General features: G+C 46.1%; 1 protein-coding gene across 4 annotated transcripts; it reads left to right on the forward strand.

Annotated features, from left to right (window-relative positions):
• Positions 1-1707: 1707 nt before the first annotated feature.
• Positions 1708-12586, forward strand: GFOD2 (glucose-fructose oxidoreductase domain containing 2). Of its 4 annotated transcripts, none has more exons than XM_053270909.1 (3): positions 1708-1859; positions 4984-5331; positions 10110-12586. In XM_053270909.1, the coding sequence occupies exons 2-3, from the start codon at positions 5073-5075 to the stop codon at positions 11006-11008; spliced, it is 1158 nt and encodes a 385-aa protein (XP_053126884.1). In that variant the 5' UTR covers positions 1708-1859; positions 4984-5072; the 3' UTR covers positions 11009-12586. The 4 variants fall into 4 exon arrangements, with proteins under 4 accessions (XP_053126884.1, XP_053126883.1, XP_053126885.1 ...); XM_053270908.1 differs by having other exon boundaries at positions 1785-1944; XM_053270910.1 differs by lacking the exon at positions 1708-1859 and adding an exon at positions 2713-2882.
• Positions 12587-14148: the final 1562 nt, after the last annotated feature.

The following is a 14148-nucleotide window of genomic DNA, read 5'->3' on the forward strand; positions in this document are numbered from 1 at the left end:
GCAGATGTTAGCCTACGTATCCCATAACCCCTGGCTATTGGCCACTGTGGCTGGGGATTATGGGAGCTGTAGTCCAAAAACAGTTGGGGGGCCTAAAGTTGAGAAGGCTGGCCATATGGAGAGCAGTAGCGTTGGGCACACAGCAGAGTCCACTTTCTGTGTGTGTGTCGCCGCCTTCTTCCAGCGTGGGATGTGTGTAGCTTGTAGACTCCAAGGGAAGGAGTCCTGGCAGGCAAGGACAAGGCTGTGGAATGGAACCAGGAATATTAATAGTCTATCTACACCAGGGCTGCTCAGTTTCGGTCCTCCTGAAGATGTTTTTTTGCCTACAGCTCCCATACTCCCTGGCTATTCCCCACTGTGGCTGGGGATTATGGGAGTTGTAGTCCAAAAACTAACTTTTGATATCTATAAAGCCGGGCTGTTACTTGGTGCATGTTTTGCCAATAGATCCACACACCAAGGGAGAATGTTTCAAAAGCTTTATTTGTCTCTGCAGAGCAAGAAAAGCGCTAGTCCCTGGGAAATAGGTTTCCAAAGACAGGGCAGCCTGTAATGGCGTCTGCCAGAGGTTTTTATACAGAAAAGATACAAATTTCACACGTTCAGCAAATCAAAGGGTTAAAAAAAACAGTCTGGTGATACATCACAATGCCAAGCGTCTATAGGTTCTTTGAAGCTACAATACTGACATGGTTATTGCCCTAAATTCTGGAGCCTGACATAGTTAGTTTAATCAAGACATATCCCTGTCTCGAATCACAGAGTAAGAACAGGAAGGCCTGTGTAATTTACGGTTGTTGCAGGTTTCATGGTATCAGGGGAATCTGGAAAGGGGTGTGAGAATGCTGACAATACACTGGCCAGATGCCCTCTTCATGCCGATAAGTGAATCAGGTCATGGCAGGAGACTCTGGCTCTGTGCTTAGAATTCAAAATGGCGTCACTAATGTACTAATGTAGCCATGTACTGTACTATTACTACTGTTATAGCATTTCCTAGACAATTTGCACAGGTGTCACTATCATACTTCGGACACATTATGCAAAGATGCAGCTCCCTTGAGAAGTCCATAATGCTGGGAAAAGTGGAAGGAAAGAGAAGACGAGGACGACCAGCAGCCAGGTGGATGGACTCGATTACGCCAGCAATGAAGGCACCACGGAGAGACCTTGAAGGTCAAGTGGAAGACAGATCATCATCCTGGAGAGAATCTATCTGTGCAGTCGCTAAGAGTGGACAAGGACTTGAGGGCACTTAATCAATCAAGCAGTCCAAAAACTGCCCGGAGGGGGGGGGGCTACCTGTTGTATTGTTTTTATGCCTGTATTTTATATGTTTATATATTTTTTTTTAGCTTGATGTTTTTATTGTCTTTTTGTTGTATGTTTTAACTTTTGTAAACCACCTTGGGGTTGTCTTTTAACGAAAGGCGGTATATAAATGCAACAATAAAATAAATAAGTAAGTAAGTTGAGCAGGCCTGGTTGAATGAAATGACTATGATGTACAGAGGCAAAAGGGTAGCACGCTGCTCTTCTTGCGGCGGGCTGTTTTTCTTAGCCCCGCCTCTCCTCCTCCAGGACTGGCATAAAAGTGTAACTAAGGCCCCATTCAAAAGGTGGCCTGGATCAGAAGGAATGGATTAGCCAAAAAACTCCACCTTGCCGCCGCAGCGGAAAAAGAGGCTGCGGCGCCTTTAAGAAGGAGTCGGCGCGCTTGCCTCCATGGCTTGCTTGTGTCCCCTCGCCCCTTCCCTCCGCGCGTGCGCATAGCCCCCGACGGCGGTGGGTGCCTGCGCGGCGGGGTTGGAGGAGGCGCGCGCGCGGCTCGCTCGCGCCGCCTCCGCGTCTCTCAGGTGAGGGAGTGGAGGCGTCTGAGGGGGAAATGAACGCGGGCGGGCGTGTCGACCAGAAAAAAGGGCGGCGGGGAGATGTGTCAAGGTGAGACGCAGGAGAAGGGGGAAGGGTGGGGCAGCAGGAGGGGGGAGGTAAGCAGGCAGGTAGGTAGGTGGGGGCGGTAAGAAGGGGCGGGGGGGGGGGCCTGCCGCAGCCGCCAACCCCCCGAAGAGCGCGCCAAGGCTTCCTGGCTGCTCCTTCGCCCGCCCAGCGCCTCTTTTCTGGGCTCTCTGATATTGCACGGAGTATTGATGCCTTGCTCTTCAACAGCAGCGAAAAGTTCCCTAAAGAGGTGGGGCGGGGAGAAGGGAGCCCTCCTGACGGGGCTCTGTTTCCTGGCCTGATCGGGCTTGCCGTCTCGAAAACGGCGCCCCAGGCAGGGGAGACCCCAGCAGAGCTCCTGGAGGGAGGCTGCCCTGGTGGGCTGCCGGGGAGTCCAGCTGCTGCTGCTCCTCCTCCTCCCTGCCAGAAACCAGACACACCGGACTTCTCCTAGAAGTAGATCGTGGCCCCAAGACTGGCAGACACTCTCCGGAGCATCCGCACAGTGGTCCTCCTCCCGATCAAGCAGGCCCGTCCCAGACTAAGGGCCGCTGTGTGGGTGGTGGCCTTTTAATATTTTTCATTGGGCCCAATAGCAATAGCAATAGCAATAGCACTTGCATTTATATACCGCTCTATAGCTGGAAGCTCTCTAAGCGGTTTACAATGATTTAGCATATTGCCCCCAACATTTCTGGGTACTCGTAGCTGGCAAAGGTATCGCCACCACTTGAAAAGGTGCCTCTTTGCCCAGGGAGTGGGTCTGATTCCCAAGCTGAGGGCCACCAGAGGGCTTGGTTCTCTGTCCCGAGAGGGCCCTTGGTTGATGAAGGAATGCCAGAAAGAGACAGCAGCAGTTGCCACTGAAAAGGATGCTGTGTTGGGCCGAGTAGGAACAGTCGCTTCTCCCTGCTAAATAGAAGAGGACACCACCTGAAAAGGTGCCTAGTACGCATTAGAAGAACCACGAGGGTTAATCAGCTAGTAGGGGGTAGAACAGTTCCTCTGATCCCTCTGGCATTTTTACCCCAAAGAGCTCGGGGATGTGTTGTGCATGATTTTTCTCACTCTTTTTTTTCTTCCTCTCTTGCAACTTTAGAACCAGGGGTTGTCCAGGGAAACTGATCTGCAGGATATTTAGGACAGACAAACAGAAGTACTTCTTTAGACAGTGAGGTATCTGTGGAATTGGCTGTTGTAAGATCTAGTGATGGTCACTAGCTTGGCTTTAAAGGGGGATTAAATAAAGTCATGGAGGACAATGGTTGGTGCCTTGTCTTAATGGCTATATACTATCTCCAGAGGTAGTTCAGAGGCAGTATACCTCTGAATACCCGTTACAGGGATACCAACCATAGGAGAGGGGGTATGCCTGCATCTCTTCCTTGAGAGCTTCCTGGAGGCATCTGGTTGGTTGTTGTGGGAAACAGGATGCTGTACTAGATGGGCCTTGGCCTGATCCAGCAGGTCTCTCCTTGATTGATCGTGCTTTCAAGTCAGTTTCGACTCTTAGCGACCACATTGATAGGTTTCTCCTTACATTCTTATAAACCTAGATCTCTCTGGTCCTGCATCAACAGTGCAGGCCAAAACCACACCTTTTCCTTCAGCCCTGCCCTGAATCACTTACAGTGTTAGTGAATGGGTTGTAATTGCAGCTAGTCTCATAAGCAGGTGTGAGATTAAACATTCTTCAGTGTGGTTATGGTGTTTCTTTTTTAAAAAATGAAAATATGGCCATTTTGCTAATAGAAGCAAATAAGAGTATTTGGTAGAGTAAAAGGTGCGAGGAGAGGCATGAATGCTAAGGCAGGAACTCTTGGTATGTGTGAGAGAGAACACAGTGTCCCTACTTTCTTCTTAAATGTTTTGAGTAACGTTTACAATGGCAAGACAAAATAGCTCATAAGACATGTAAAAGATATACAGAACATAAAAATGATGGAGGGGAGGATTACAAATGAATATTATGAAACTTACAGATTTTACAAAATAATCAGTACTTGATGTAAACTAGACACTTGACATCTCCTAGAAGTGTATGGTGTGGTGTTCCCAAGACTGGCAAATACTCCAGGTAGCAACCACAGTTGCCTTTACTCCAGATCAAGCAGCCCTGTTCCAGGCAAAGGGCAGGTGTGGGTGGTGCCCGTCAATATTTTTCATTTGTGGCACAGTGGGGAAATGCTTGACTAATAAGCAGAAGGTTGCCGGTTCATACTGTGCGGGAGATGGCAATAGTAAATCCTGCCTAAATGCCTGAGAAATGGTAAAAGTCATAAAAATGCATAAAGGGCATAAAAAGGGAGGACATAAAAATGGATGTAAAATTTAAAATACTTGAGAAGACAGAAAATCGTAGTCCGGAAAAAGGGGAAGTTGCCGCTACACATGCGCTTGTCGCGGCGCACACCCGTCACCGCTATGCGCGCACACCACACACATGTCACACGTTACGTGTGTGATGTCACACGCAATGTGTGATTGTGCGGCGCGTGCATGGCGGTGACGGGCATGCGCCGCGACGAGCGCATGCGTGGCGGCAACTTCCCCTTTTTCCAGACAACGATGGGGCCAGGTGCCGCAGGGAGGAACTCTGCCGCCCCAAAAACTTTGCACCAAAGTGGAGTGCCGGAGGAGGAAAAGCGGCGGGAGGGGTAAGTACTACCCCCCGCCCTTAAAGTCAGACACTGCCGGACTGGCCCAATTCTGAACCGGTTCGGAGGCCTCTTACATGGCCCCGGACCGGTTCCGTGCACACTCCTAATTGTAAGGTTCCTTTATAAAAAGGGATATAATTGGATTTCTTCTGAAGTCAGCAATAGGCGTTTATAGGGATTTACAGTATATTGCAGGTTTAAAATTAAAAAGCAGAAATATAATGACCTATTAAAATTAGCAGTTTCATCCAACCTGAGTGTTTAATAATCAGCCTTGGACTTCACCTGTGTTACTGTTGAATACGAATAGTCAGTGACTTATGCAGAATAAGAGGTGCCTGTCACTAATACTCATTTCTCCCTCTTTCCCCCACCATTTTAGGAGCCCTGGATGAAAAACAGAATGCTGAGGAGTTTCGTCTTTATGTTTGAAACCCTTGCTTGGGAATTAACTTGTGAAAAAAACACAAAATGAAAATGCTTCCTGGAGTGGGGGTGTTTGGGACTGGGAGCTCAGCTCGGGTGCTGGTCCCTCTCCTGAGAGCAGAAGGCTTCTCCATCGAGGCGCTCTGGGGGAAGACTGAAGAGGAAGCAAAGCAACTAGCTGAGGAAATGGACATTTCCTTCTACACAAGTCGGACAGATGATGTCTTGCTGCATCAGGATGTGGATCTGGTTTGCATCAACATCCCCCCACCATCAACTCGACAAATTGCTGTGAAAGCTCTAGGTACTGTATTTTTGCTGTTTGTTCAGAACAAATTGATGTTGGCCATTGTTGAAAATCTCCCTTCTCTCTTTAGTAGATTCCAACTGGAATCTGATGACTGTTGCTGAAAAGTAGAAGAAAACTTTGAGTGCTTCATTTTGGAGCAGTGTGTATCATGTAGTTGTGGAATACTAAAACAAGTCTGACTTGAAGGTCATTGTAGAACAGCGTGTCATGTTATGCAAATTGGAGTGGTATTTGACTTTCTGCCCTGTCATAGATCATTGTGCCTGTAAACGACACTGACTTGACAGCACACTTTATCTTTAAACTACCTGGAGATAATACTGCACCCATAGACGTGTGTGTTGTCTCATGTGAGGGGGGAAAGAGACTCCAGGTTTTTCATCTTGTGCGAAGAATTCAGTTTCTGAGAAGTTATACCTGGAGGAATAAAGGGAAGGAGGATTTCCCTCTTGAATTTTGTCAGGCATCGAGAGCTAATGCTGTGTCACCTGCTTTCATTGATCTGTGTTTCAGGGGCATGATAAACAGGAAGCAGCTAGGTAAAAAGCGTCTCTTGGAATGGATTCCTTCAGTAGAGCTGACATAGGATGGCAGGCCTCCAAAACGAAGAATGATTTTTATTGAGGTTAGGAAGAGAACCTTATTATATTTGTGATTAAATTAAGTGCATTCCCAAAGCTCCTGAAGGAGAGATCAGAATGCACCAGTATATCTCTGCCTCTTCACTGACCACTGAACATCTGCAAAGATAGGCCATGGTATTTAATCCTTGTGGGGTGGGGGGCAGCAGCAGAAATTCTACAACAGTGAAGTGTGAGATGTTTGTGCACAAGGTTGGCAAGCTTCCCTGTTCCCATAACTTATAAACTGCGAAAGCAGATAGACAAGTAAACTTGTTGGAGAACTGCTGGAAATGGTTGCTGTCGTGGCTTTTTGCTCTACTGGTATAGCTAGAGTGATGGCACTAATATTACAGGGTAGTGATGCTGCTGACTTCTCTGGCACTGACCTCTTGGTGTGCTGCACTACTGAAGCTGTTCAGGGAGCAAGTAGTATTAATTATGGATGGCCTGAACTTTACAGGCAGCTCCTGCAAGAAAGCTAAACACTATGTGTGCTAGAGCACAGGATGACACCCACTCACTGTCTTGCCAGTCACTAAAGAGCTGTCTAATGGATCGTTGTCTCTATTAGGTCTGACCAGCGCCAACTCACTGATGTCTGATGCTTTAGGTGAATGGCAATGAGCTGTCCTGCTGCCTTGCTGGCCCCATTCCTGGGCGGGAGCCGGTGCTGACCCTGCCCTGATTCACTGGGCCAGGCACCACACCCTTCTTCACCTTCACCCCCAGCTCCAACTGCTGGTGTGTACTGCTTCTGCTGCTGGTCATGGTGTGAGGCAACGAGGAGCAAGCCGGCCTCGTTTGTGTGCTGCTGTGCCAACATCAACATCTGCTCCCTTTCTCTCCCACCCTCCATAGTCTCTTCCCTCCAGAACCAAATTTGTCTAGAGACAAAAGTGGAGAAGTTTGTGGCTGGAGGGAAGAGACTTCAGGGGAGAGTGAGAGCCAGCTGGAGCTGTCACGGCAGTGCAGAGGAGGGGCCAGCCAGTGCTGCTGGAGACTCACTCCATGGGGCCTTATACTGTGCAAACAGCCAGCAGTGGCAGGCCCCAGCGGCTGAGGCTGGGGGCGAAGGGGAAAAGGGGTGGTGTCTGGGCTGGTGAAGGAGGAGGGGTGGAGCCATTAAGGGGATGTGGGGTCCCAAAGGAGGGGGAAAGGCCAGAGATGGCTGGGGCAGCAGCAGAAGAGTTGAGGCAGAGGTGATGGCAGCAGGCAGGCGAGGTACCCACACCTAACTGCTCTGTGGTGCACTTGCTGCCTGAGGCCATTGCTTCACCTGTCCTCAGGGAGCAAGGAGGGACTTGGTTTCCCTGCCTATTTCTGTAGCAGTTTTGGGCCAAGAATTTGACCACCATGTGGTCAGTATGCTTCAGAACGGTATGTATGTATGTATGTATGTATGTATATATTTAACAAACGTATTTCTATACCACCCAAAACTTGCAACTCTGGGCAGTGCCTGAGGAAGTTCTGCCAAGGAATGCCAAACTTCCTTGCTGCTATAAAGAATGATTGGATGTCTAAATGAATGCAGGGTAGATGGGTTTGGATTGGCCTCAACAAGAGCCAAGCAAATGCTTTCAAGGCAAGTTCGATATAGAATTCCCTGTATATCTTGGAGAGCTTTCCATATAACGTACCCTAGGGAAGATGCAAGGCAAACCAGGTGGCTAGTCCAAGGAACTGCTCAACCCCAAGGCTTTTTGTTTGGGGGACAGTTGTAGGCTTCACAGAACACTGCCAATGGATAAGTCTTCTTTGTGGTGCCTTAGAAACCAGGTGCTGTGAAGTATTTTTGAAAATGTGGACCCTATCCCAGTGGGCTTACAATCTAATTTAGACAGAAGTAAAATTGATTAAAAGCTGGAGGAGAAGATCAAAAGCAACTGGACAGGGTAACTGGGGGGGGGGGAGGCAACTCCGTGCATGGGTTTGTTTGGAAGGAAGTCTCATTGAATTTGTTGAGACTTTCTTCCAGGTAATTATGCATAAGATTGTAGCCTTAAGCTGTGCTTTAAAAAAAAGAGAAAGAACTCCGTTAATAGTAGCTGGTAAAACTACGTCAACATGAGCAATAAGAAAGAATGTGAAGACCCAGTAGAGGAAGAGAGACAGTTTTTCAAGCAACCAAGAACTAGAAGAATGAAAAGACTGAGGAGAGGAATGTAGAGAAATCAAAAATGAAAGAAAAGCAGGAGTTGAAGATTCATTACACTTCACGATAAGGAGCAATCTTAAAAAGAATCTTAAAAGGTAACCTATGAAGAAAGCAATGTCCTGCTCTAAACCACCCATCACTGGTGTTAGCAGATGCCACCTAAATGTTAGTGTTCATTTATTAAGTAAATATTTACTCAAGGCAGAAACTATGATGGAAACTTCCTAGGATTTATCTCTCCCTGGTTCTCATGTGATTTATTCTGCCTGAGAATGTTTAAGAAGGATTGCTTGATTCCTTCCCCTCCGGACACACACAAACCCTTGCGCCCACGTAGTGGCTAGTAAAAGTGGCTGTTTCCCACAGGTGAAGATTTTGTATTCTTAGCAGGAAAACGTTTAATTTATAGTGCAAAGCTACTCTGAATGTCATTTGTAATACAGTCCTAATCACACATTTGTTTAGTGGAACTTGTTTCTAAGTAAGCGTAGGTTGATTTGAAGTCTTAATTATATAGGAAATAACCAGCCGTTTTTGAACTGTATTCAAAGTTGGAGAGGCTCCTTCCTGTCAGTCCTGAACATCCATACACCAAACTTGGAACTGTTTTCTTAGCTACTATAACTGCTGAGCCAAGGCTAAAAAAAAAAGCAACATAGATTTCTGTTCTGATTGTATGTCCTAAGTTAAGAGTTCAGACACAACTTGCTGGTTTTGTTCTTGTAATGGAAAGGGGGAAGAAACTTATTACTGGTGGCCAAGACTGTGTATGGGAGAGGCCTTGAGTTCCAAGTTAACAGACTGGGTTTGCCAGCTTGGCAATGTGTCTGTGGCTCCTGCATACAGCCAGCTTTTGTATAAAGGCTTTCCCCTGTGTTTTCTGCACTGTTTTTAGATTTTAGAAAGCAAGATTGCAGTTTTAAGTGGTGTTAGCCTTGGCTCATCATTGTGAAGATGATACCCACCCCTGCAATACTAGTCTCTTCTCTCTTTGAAAAGGTGCTTATTGTGTGATGTTTCCTTGTAATCATTCTGAAAGAGTGTATTGACCTCCTTGTGCCTGGATCCTGTTGTTTAAATGCAAGACTTGACAAATCCCAGGCTGCAGAGAGCCATGGCACCTAGTAATGTATTGGGGAGGAGATCTGGTCTTGTGGTAGCAAGCATGAATTGTCCCCTTTGCTAAGCAGCATCATTGCATTTGTATGGGTGAGTACATGTGACCACTGTAAGATATTTCCCTAAGAAGATGGGGCCATAGCTCAGCAGAACAGCATCTGCACGCTTGCATATAGAAGGTCACAGATTTGCTCCCTGGCATCTCCAAGTAGGACTGGGAGCTAGATGGACCAATGCTCTGACTCTGTATAAGGCAGCTTCCCATGTTCCTAGACAATTTAATAAGGTCTTTATTTGTCCTAGGCAATCCTGTTCTGTTACTTGTAAAGAGAAGCCCATTTACGCTTCCCCGCGCACAATGCCTGTCACTAAGTCCAGTAATTTTGTCATGAGTCCATTGTCTGCCTCCCAGATTTTTGGGCTGGCTCTAGATCAGAGAAAATTGGTCAATGCCTGATTGAATGGAAAAACTAAATACTATTTTTAACTATAACTATAACTTCCTTGCAAAGTAATGTTTCAGTCACTGGGAAACATTTTTGTTTTAGCCTCATCTGTGTATGGTATGTTTGAAGGCTTCATTCTCTTGACTGCTGGATGCTTGGTCAGAAGATCTCAACTAGGAAACTTGTTCCCTCAGTAAAGCCAGTCTTTGCACCCTCTTTCTTTGATTCTTTTTCCTCTTCCATCTCTGTATTGTGTCTCCCCTCACAGTTGAAATGTAGCTTCTCAGTACAGAGAACTGTCCTTTTTTGCTGAATTTAGCATCATATATATTGAGTATACTATCTACATTGGCGATTATCTTAATTCTTGTCTGAGCTCTCTAGTCTGGATGAAATCTGACCTAAACCGACCTCCTTTGTTTGCAGGTATTGGAAAGAATGTCATCTGTGAGAAAGCTGCCACCTCAATAGATGCTTTCAGGATGGTCACAGCTGCCAGATACTATCCCAAACTCATGAGCATTGTAGGCAATGTCCTGCGTTTTCTGCCAGCCTTCGTGAAAATGAAGCAGTTAATAGAAGAGCACTATGTGGGCAACATTCTAGTTTGTGATGTGCGGGTTTACTGGGGAAGCCTTCTCAGTCACAAGTACAACTGGATCTGTGATGAGCTGATGGGCGGAGGTGGCCTCCATACTATGGGGACTTACATCATAGACCTCCTCACTCACCTGACAAGCCAAAAGGCAGAGAAGGTCCACGGCTTGCTGAAAACCTTTGTCAAGCAGAACTCTGCCATCAACGGCATCCGCCATGTCACCAGTGATGACTTTTGCTTTTTCCAGATGCTGATGGCAGAAGGTATCTGTAGCACGGTGACTCTCAACTTCAACATGCCTGGATCATTTGTCCATGAGGTCATGATCATTGGGTCCGCAGGGCGTCTGATAGCACGTGGGACGGATCTGTATGGCCAGAAGAACACGGCTTCCCAGGAAGAGCTCCTGCTTGCAGACTCTCTGAATGTCAACACAGGGCTTTCAGAAAAAGGATTCAAAGATATACCCCTGCTGTACCTCAAAGGGATGGTCTGCTTGGTGCAAGCACTACGTCAGTCTTTCCAGGACCAGGAAGACCAGCGAACCTGGGATCCCAAACCAGTTTCATTGGCCGCTTCTTTTGAAGATGGCCTCTATATGCAAAGTGTTGTAGATGCTATTAAGAAATCCAGCAGGTCTGGGGAGTGGGAAGCTGTGGAGGTAATGACCGAGGAGCCAGATGCCAATCAAAACCTTTGTGAGGCATTACAGAGGAATAACCTATAGTGAGAGCTGAACTGGAAATGTGCAGAAATCTTTAAGATGGATACATTCTTGTTTCTTATTTTGAGGCGTGGGGGGAGAAATAATGGAGAGTTATACATATGTTTAAAACCTCTAAGGAAATGCTTTTGTGTTTAAACTCATTTTAGAGAATTTTAAATGTTGCAAACATATATGTGTGTTTTTTAAAGCAAAACTTTTGAAATGGTGTATCATTAGGAAAACTTGAATTGCCCTTTGCACTCAGCAGTAGCTAAAACAAGTGTAGCATCTCTACCATTGTGGACAAATTTGTGTTTCTTCTGTGCACAGCTCTGGCATTCTTGCAAGCTGGATATGACCGCACTAGAGGAGGCCATTTTTAATGGGAATACTAGTGATCTCTTAAAGACTATTATTGACAGGAAAAAACCTCATAGAAGGAATGTGAAGAGGCAAATCTTTAAAATCAGTTATCAAAGGGAGTAGAAGGGACAGATTGCAGTCTCTAAGATTTTGTTCGAGGCTGAACTAAGGGTGATGGTGTGCGTACAGGTTTCTGTTCATGTATGAAGCAGTGTGTGTGAGTTTAGTAGTAAAAGGAGGGTCTGGGAGAAAGATGTTGGGTCCTTTTGCATTTTTCCTCCTCTGCAGTCAGTTTCTAGATCCACTTTTCTCTGTTCATTTTTTTTCTGGCTCCAATATCAGAATAGAAAAGGTAAGGTGCTAAAAGGGAATGGATGCTGCACTCCTTTTATTGTTATACCCCAAGGACATACACCCCGCTTTATATGTGATTGATGGCTCTATCCAGTGTTTCCTCTAACAGGGATTCCCAGATGTTGTTGACTACAACTCCCATAATCTCCAAGCAAAAGCCATTGCAGTTCAGGATTCTGGGAGCTGTAGTCAACAACGTCTACTGCCTCCATCCCATCTGGTTTGGCCCTTACTGTTGAATATTCAGGTTGAGATTGTGTTGACACTAGCCGCTCTCTCCCTGTCTAGGTTAGAGTGCTTTGTGGACTCCAGCTGCTCTTCCTACACGTTGGCAGATGTCCAAGGCTGAAGGCCTCTTGCACTTTTCTCACTTTCTCTCATGCCCTGTTCAGTGCTGCCAAATGCTCACCACCAGTGGAAGTCTTGTGGCATTCCTTGCTTGGCAGCACAGAAGCCAGGTCTACAGCCAGCTTTGATAGTCTGATATTGACTTGCCAAGTGTTCTGTCTGACTGTTTAATGAAGCAGAAATTTAATCCTTCAAGGGATATGAAGTTGGATAGAAAGAAAGTCTCTTGCTGTCTTCAGCTGTGTGCTAGTAGGAGTAGTTGTTAGCAGAGAAACTTAAGTGGTTTTGGTTAGATAAGTGAATTTAATCAGACACTGGACAATGTTCCCTATCCCTTCCCCTGTGGCAACTCAGCTGCTGCTTGTAGAGCAGATCTTTTGTGCATAATTTCCAGGTCTCAGAGCTGCTTTTCACTGGGCTTAAACTGAGAAGAGGTAGCTAACTTTTGTATGAACTTATTTGTTTACTTGAATGTTTTTATTGTTTCCTTCTAGGTTTTAATCCTGTACATTAATATAAAGCATTAACAAGCAACCTCAGTGTAATCTTGTAAATTCTGTTTGTTATTATTATTTTAATTATTGGGAGGAAATCAAGAGCTGGCAGAATTGGGAATCATCAGCTGTTCATTCTGCTCCCCAGAGAAGGGACACTGATTCTCCTCTTGCCACTCCCATTGAGTGTTTATAGTTGTTTTCAATATATCCTTAATTCTAGTTGCCGGTTCTGGTTTTGTGCAAGTGAACTAACAAAAGGAGGGGCTGATTTTGCTCTGTACTGAAAAAAAAATCCATAGTAAGGGAAGGGAACTTCAGTGCTGTGTTCATAGTATTGTTAATGGAACTGCCCCGGGGTGATTGGTAAACACCCTAAAAGTTGCATTTAGGCTTTGTGTGGGGAAAATAGCTCTAGGTAGGACAGTTCCTTGTCAGATTAAATTTACTCAAAGTTGTGGACCCAGGAAATAACTGGACTGAGGCAAGGTTGAAGTTTCAAAAATCAGAAGAAGGGTTTGCTGAAAGGGGGGGGGTGGTACAGGGGAAAGAAATATGTGGTTAAGCAATCCTATTAAAGATACGTTCAACTGCAAAGAGCATTTTAGCTTAAAATCCTAATTGTATACATTCCCAGGCAGGCTAGAGAAAGAGGCTTTAGAGCAGGGCTGCTCAACTTTGGCCCTCCTGCAGATGTTGGCCAACAATTCTTATAATCCCTGGCTATTGACCACTGTGGCTGTGGATTATGGGAGTTGTAGTCCAAACACAACTGGGTTAGGGTTTGAGCAGGCCTGCTTTAGAGGAGGTGGCTGGATCATCATTTAAGAAAAAGGAGCAGAGATAGAGATGGGCCCAATGAGGGGCAAACATTCATATTACCTGAGCTTCTACTGGCACAGAAACCTCAAGGTTGCCTGAACAGCCGAGGGGCCTCGTTCCTCAGGGATAGCTCGGTCAGAAGCAGGGGTGAGAAGATTGGAGGGGTTAGGTGACAGAGTTGAATCCACAGGGGTGCCTTCTCCGTGGAACCAGCTTCCTATGTTGGTGAGGAAGACTGGGCAGATCAGGCTCAGCTAGAGAACCGATCTGGAAATTGGCACGAAGAGCTGGACACAGCCTGGTATGATGGCGTGTGAACAGCAGATCGCCCAAGCGGCTGGTAACTCCAAGGCATATGTGGGTCACCAAGGAGCAGCACACTGGATCATGGAATTGGGGCTTAATATACCCAAGAACATGTCCTGGGGCAAAATTCCTGTTGCTCTTTGCTGAATAGGTGTGTTGGGTGGAACCTGCAAGGATTCCATTGCTTCTGATGGCTCTTTCTGGGTGTAACAATGTATGAATGGCCGAGGCAAGCTGATTGTCATGAAAATAGAGTGCATAGACATGAGAAGGGGAAATTTGCATGGACGGAGGGTCCAATAATCCAATCAGTACTTTTAATGAGTGTACCTCAAGGTCCTTATAGCTGGCTCAACCTCTTTTGTGATGGGGGAGAGTTACCTCTAGGAGCCTTATCTGGTTCTTCCTGCTGAGTTAATTGGCACATTAGCTGGCTGTTATCCTTTATGAAAGGAGGGGAGGCTGAGGCAGTTC

Source organism: Hemicordylus capensis, chromosome 9 (assembly GCF_027244095.1).
Source record: "Hemicordylus capensis ecotype Gifberg chromosome 9, rHemCap1.1.pri, whole genome shotgun sequence".
NCBI lineage: Eukaryota > Metazoa > Chordata > Lepidosauria > Squamata > Cordylidae > Hemicordylus > Hemicordylus capensis.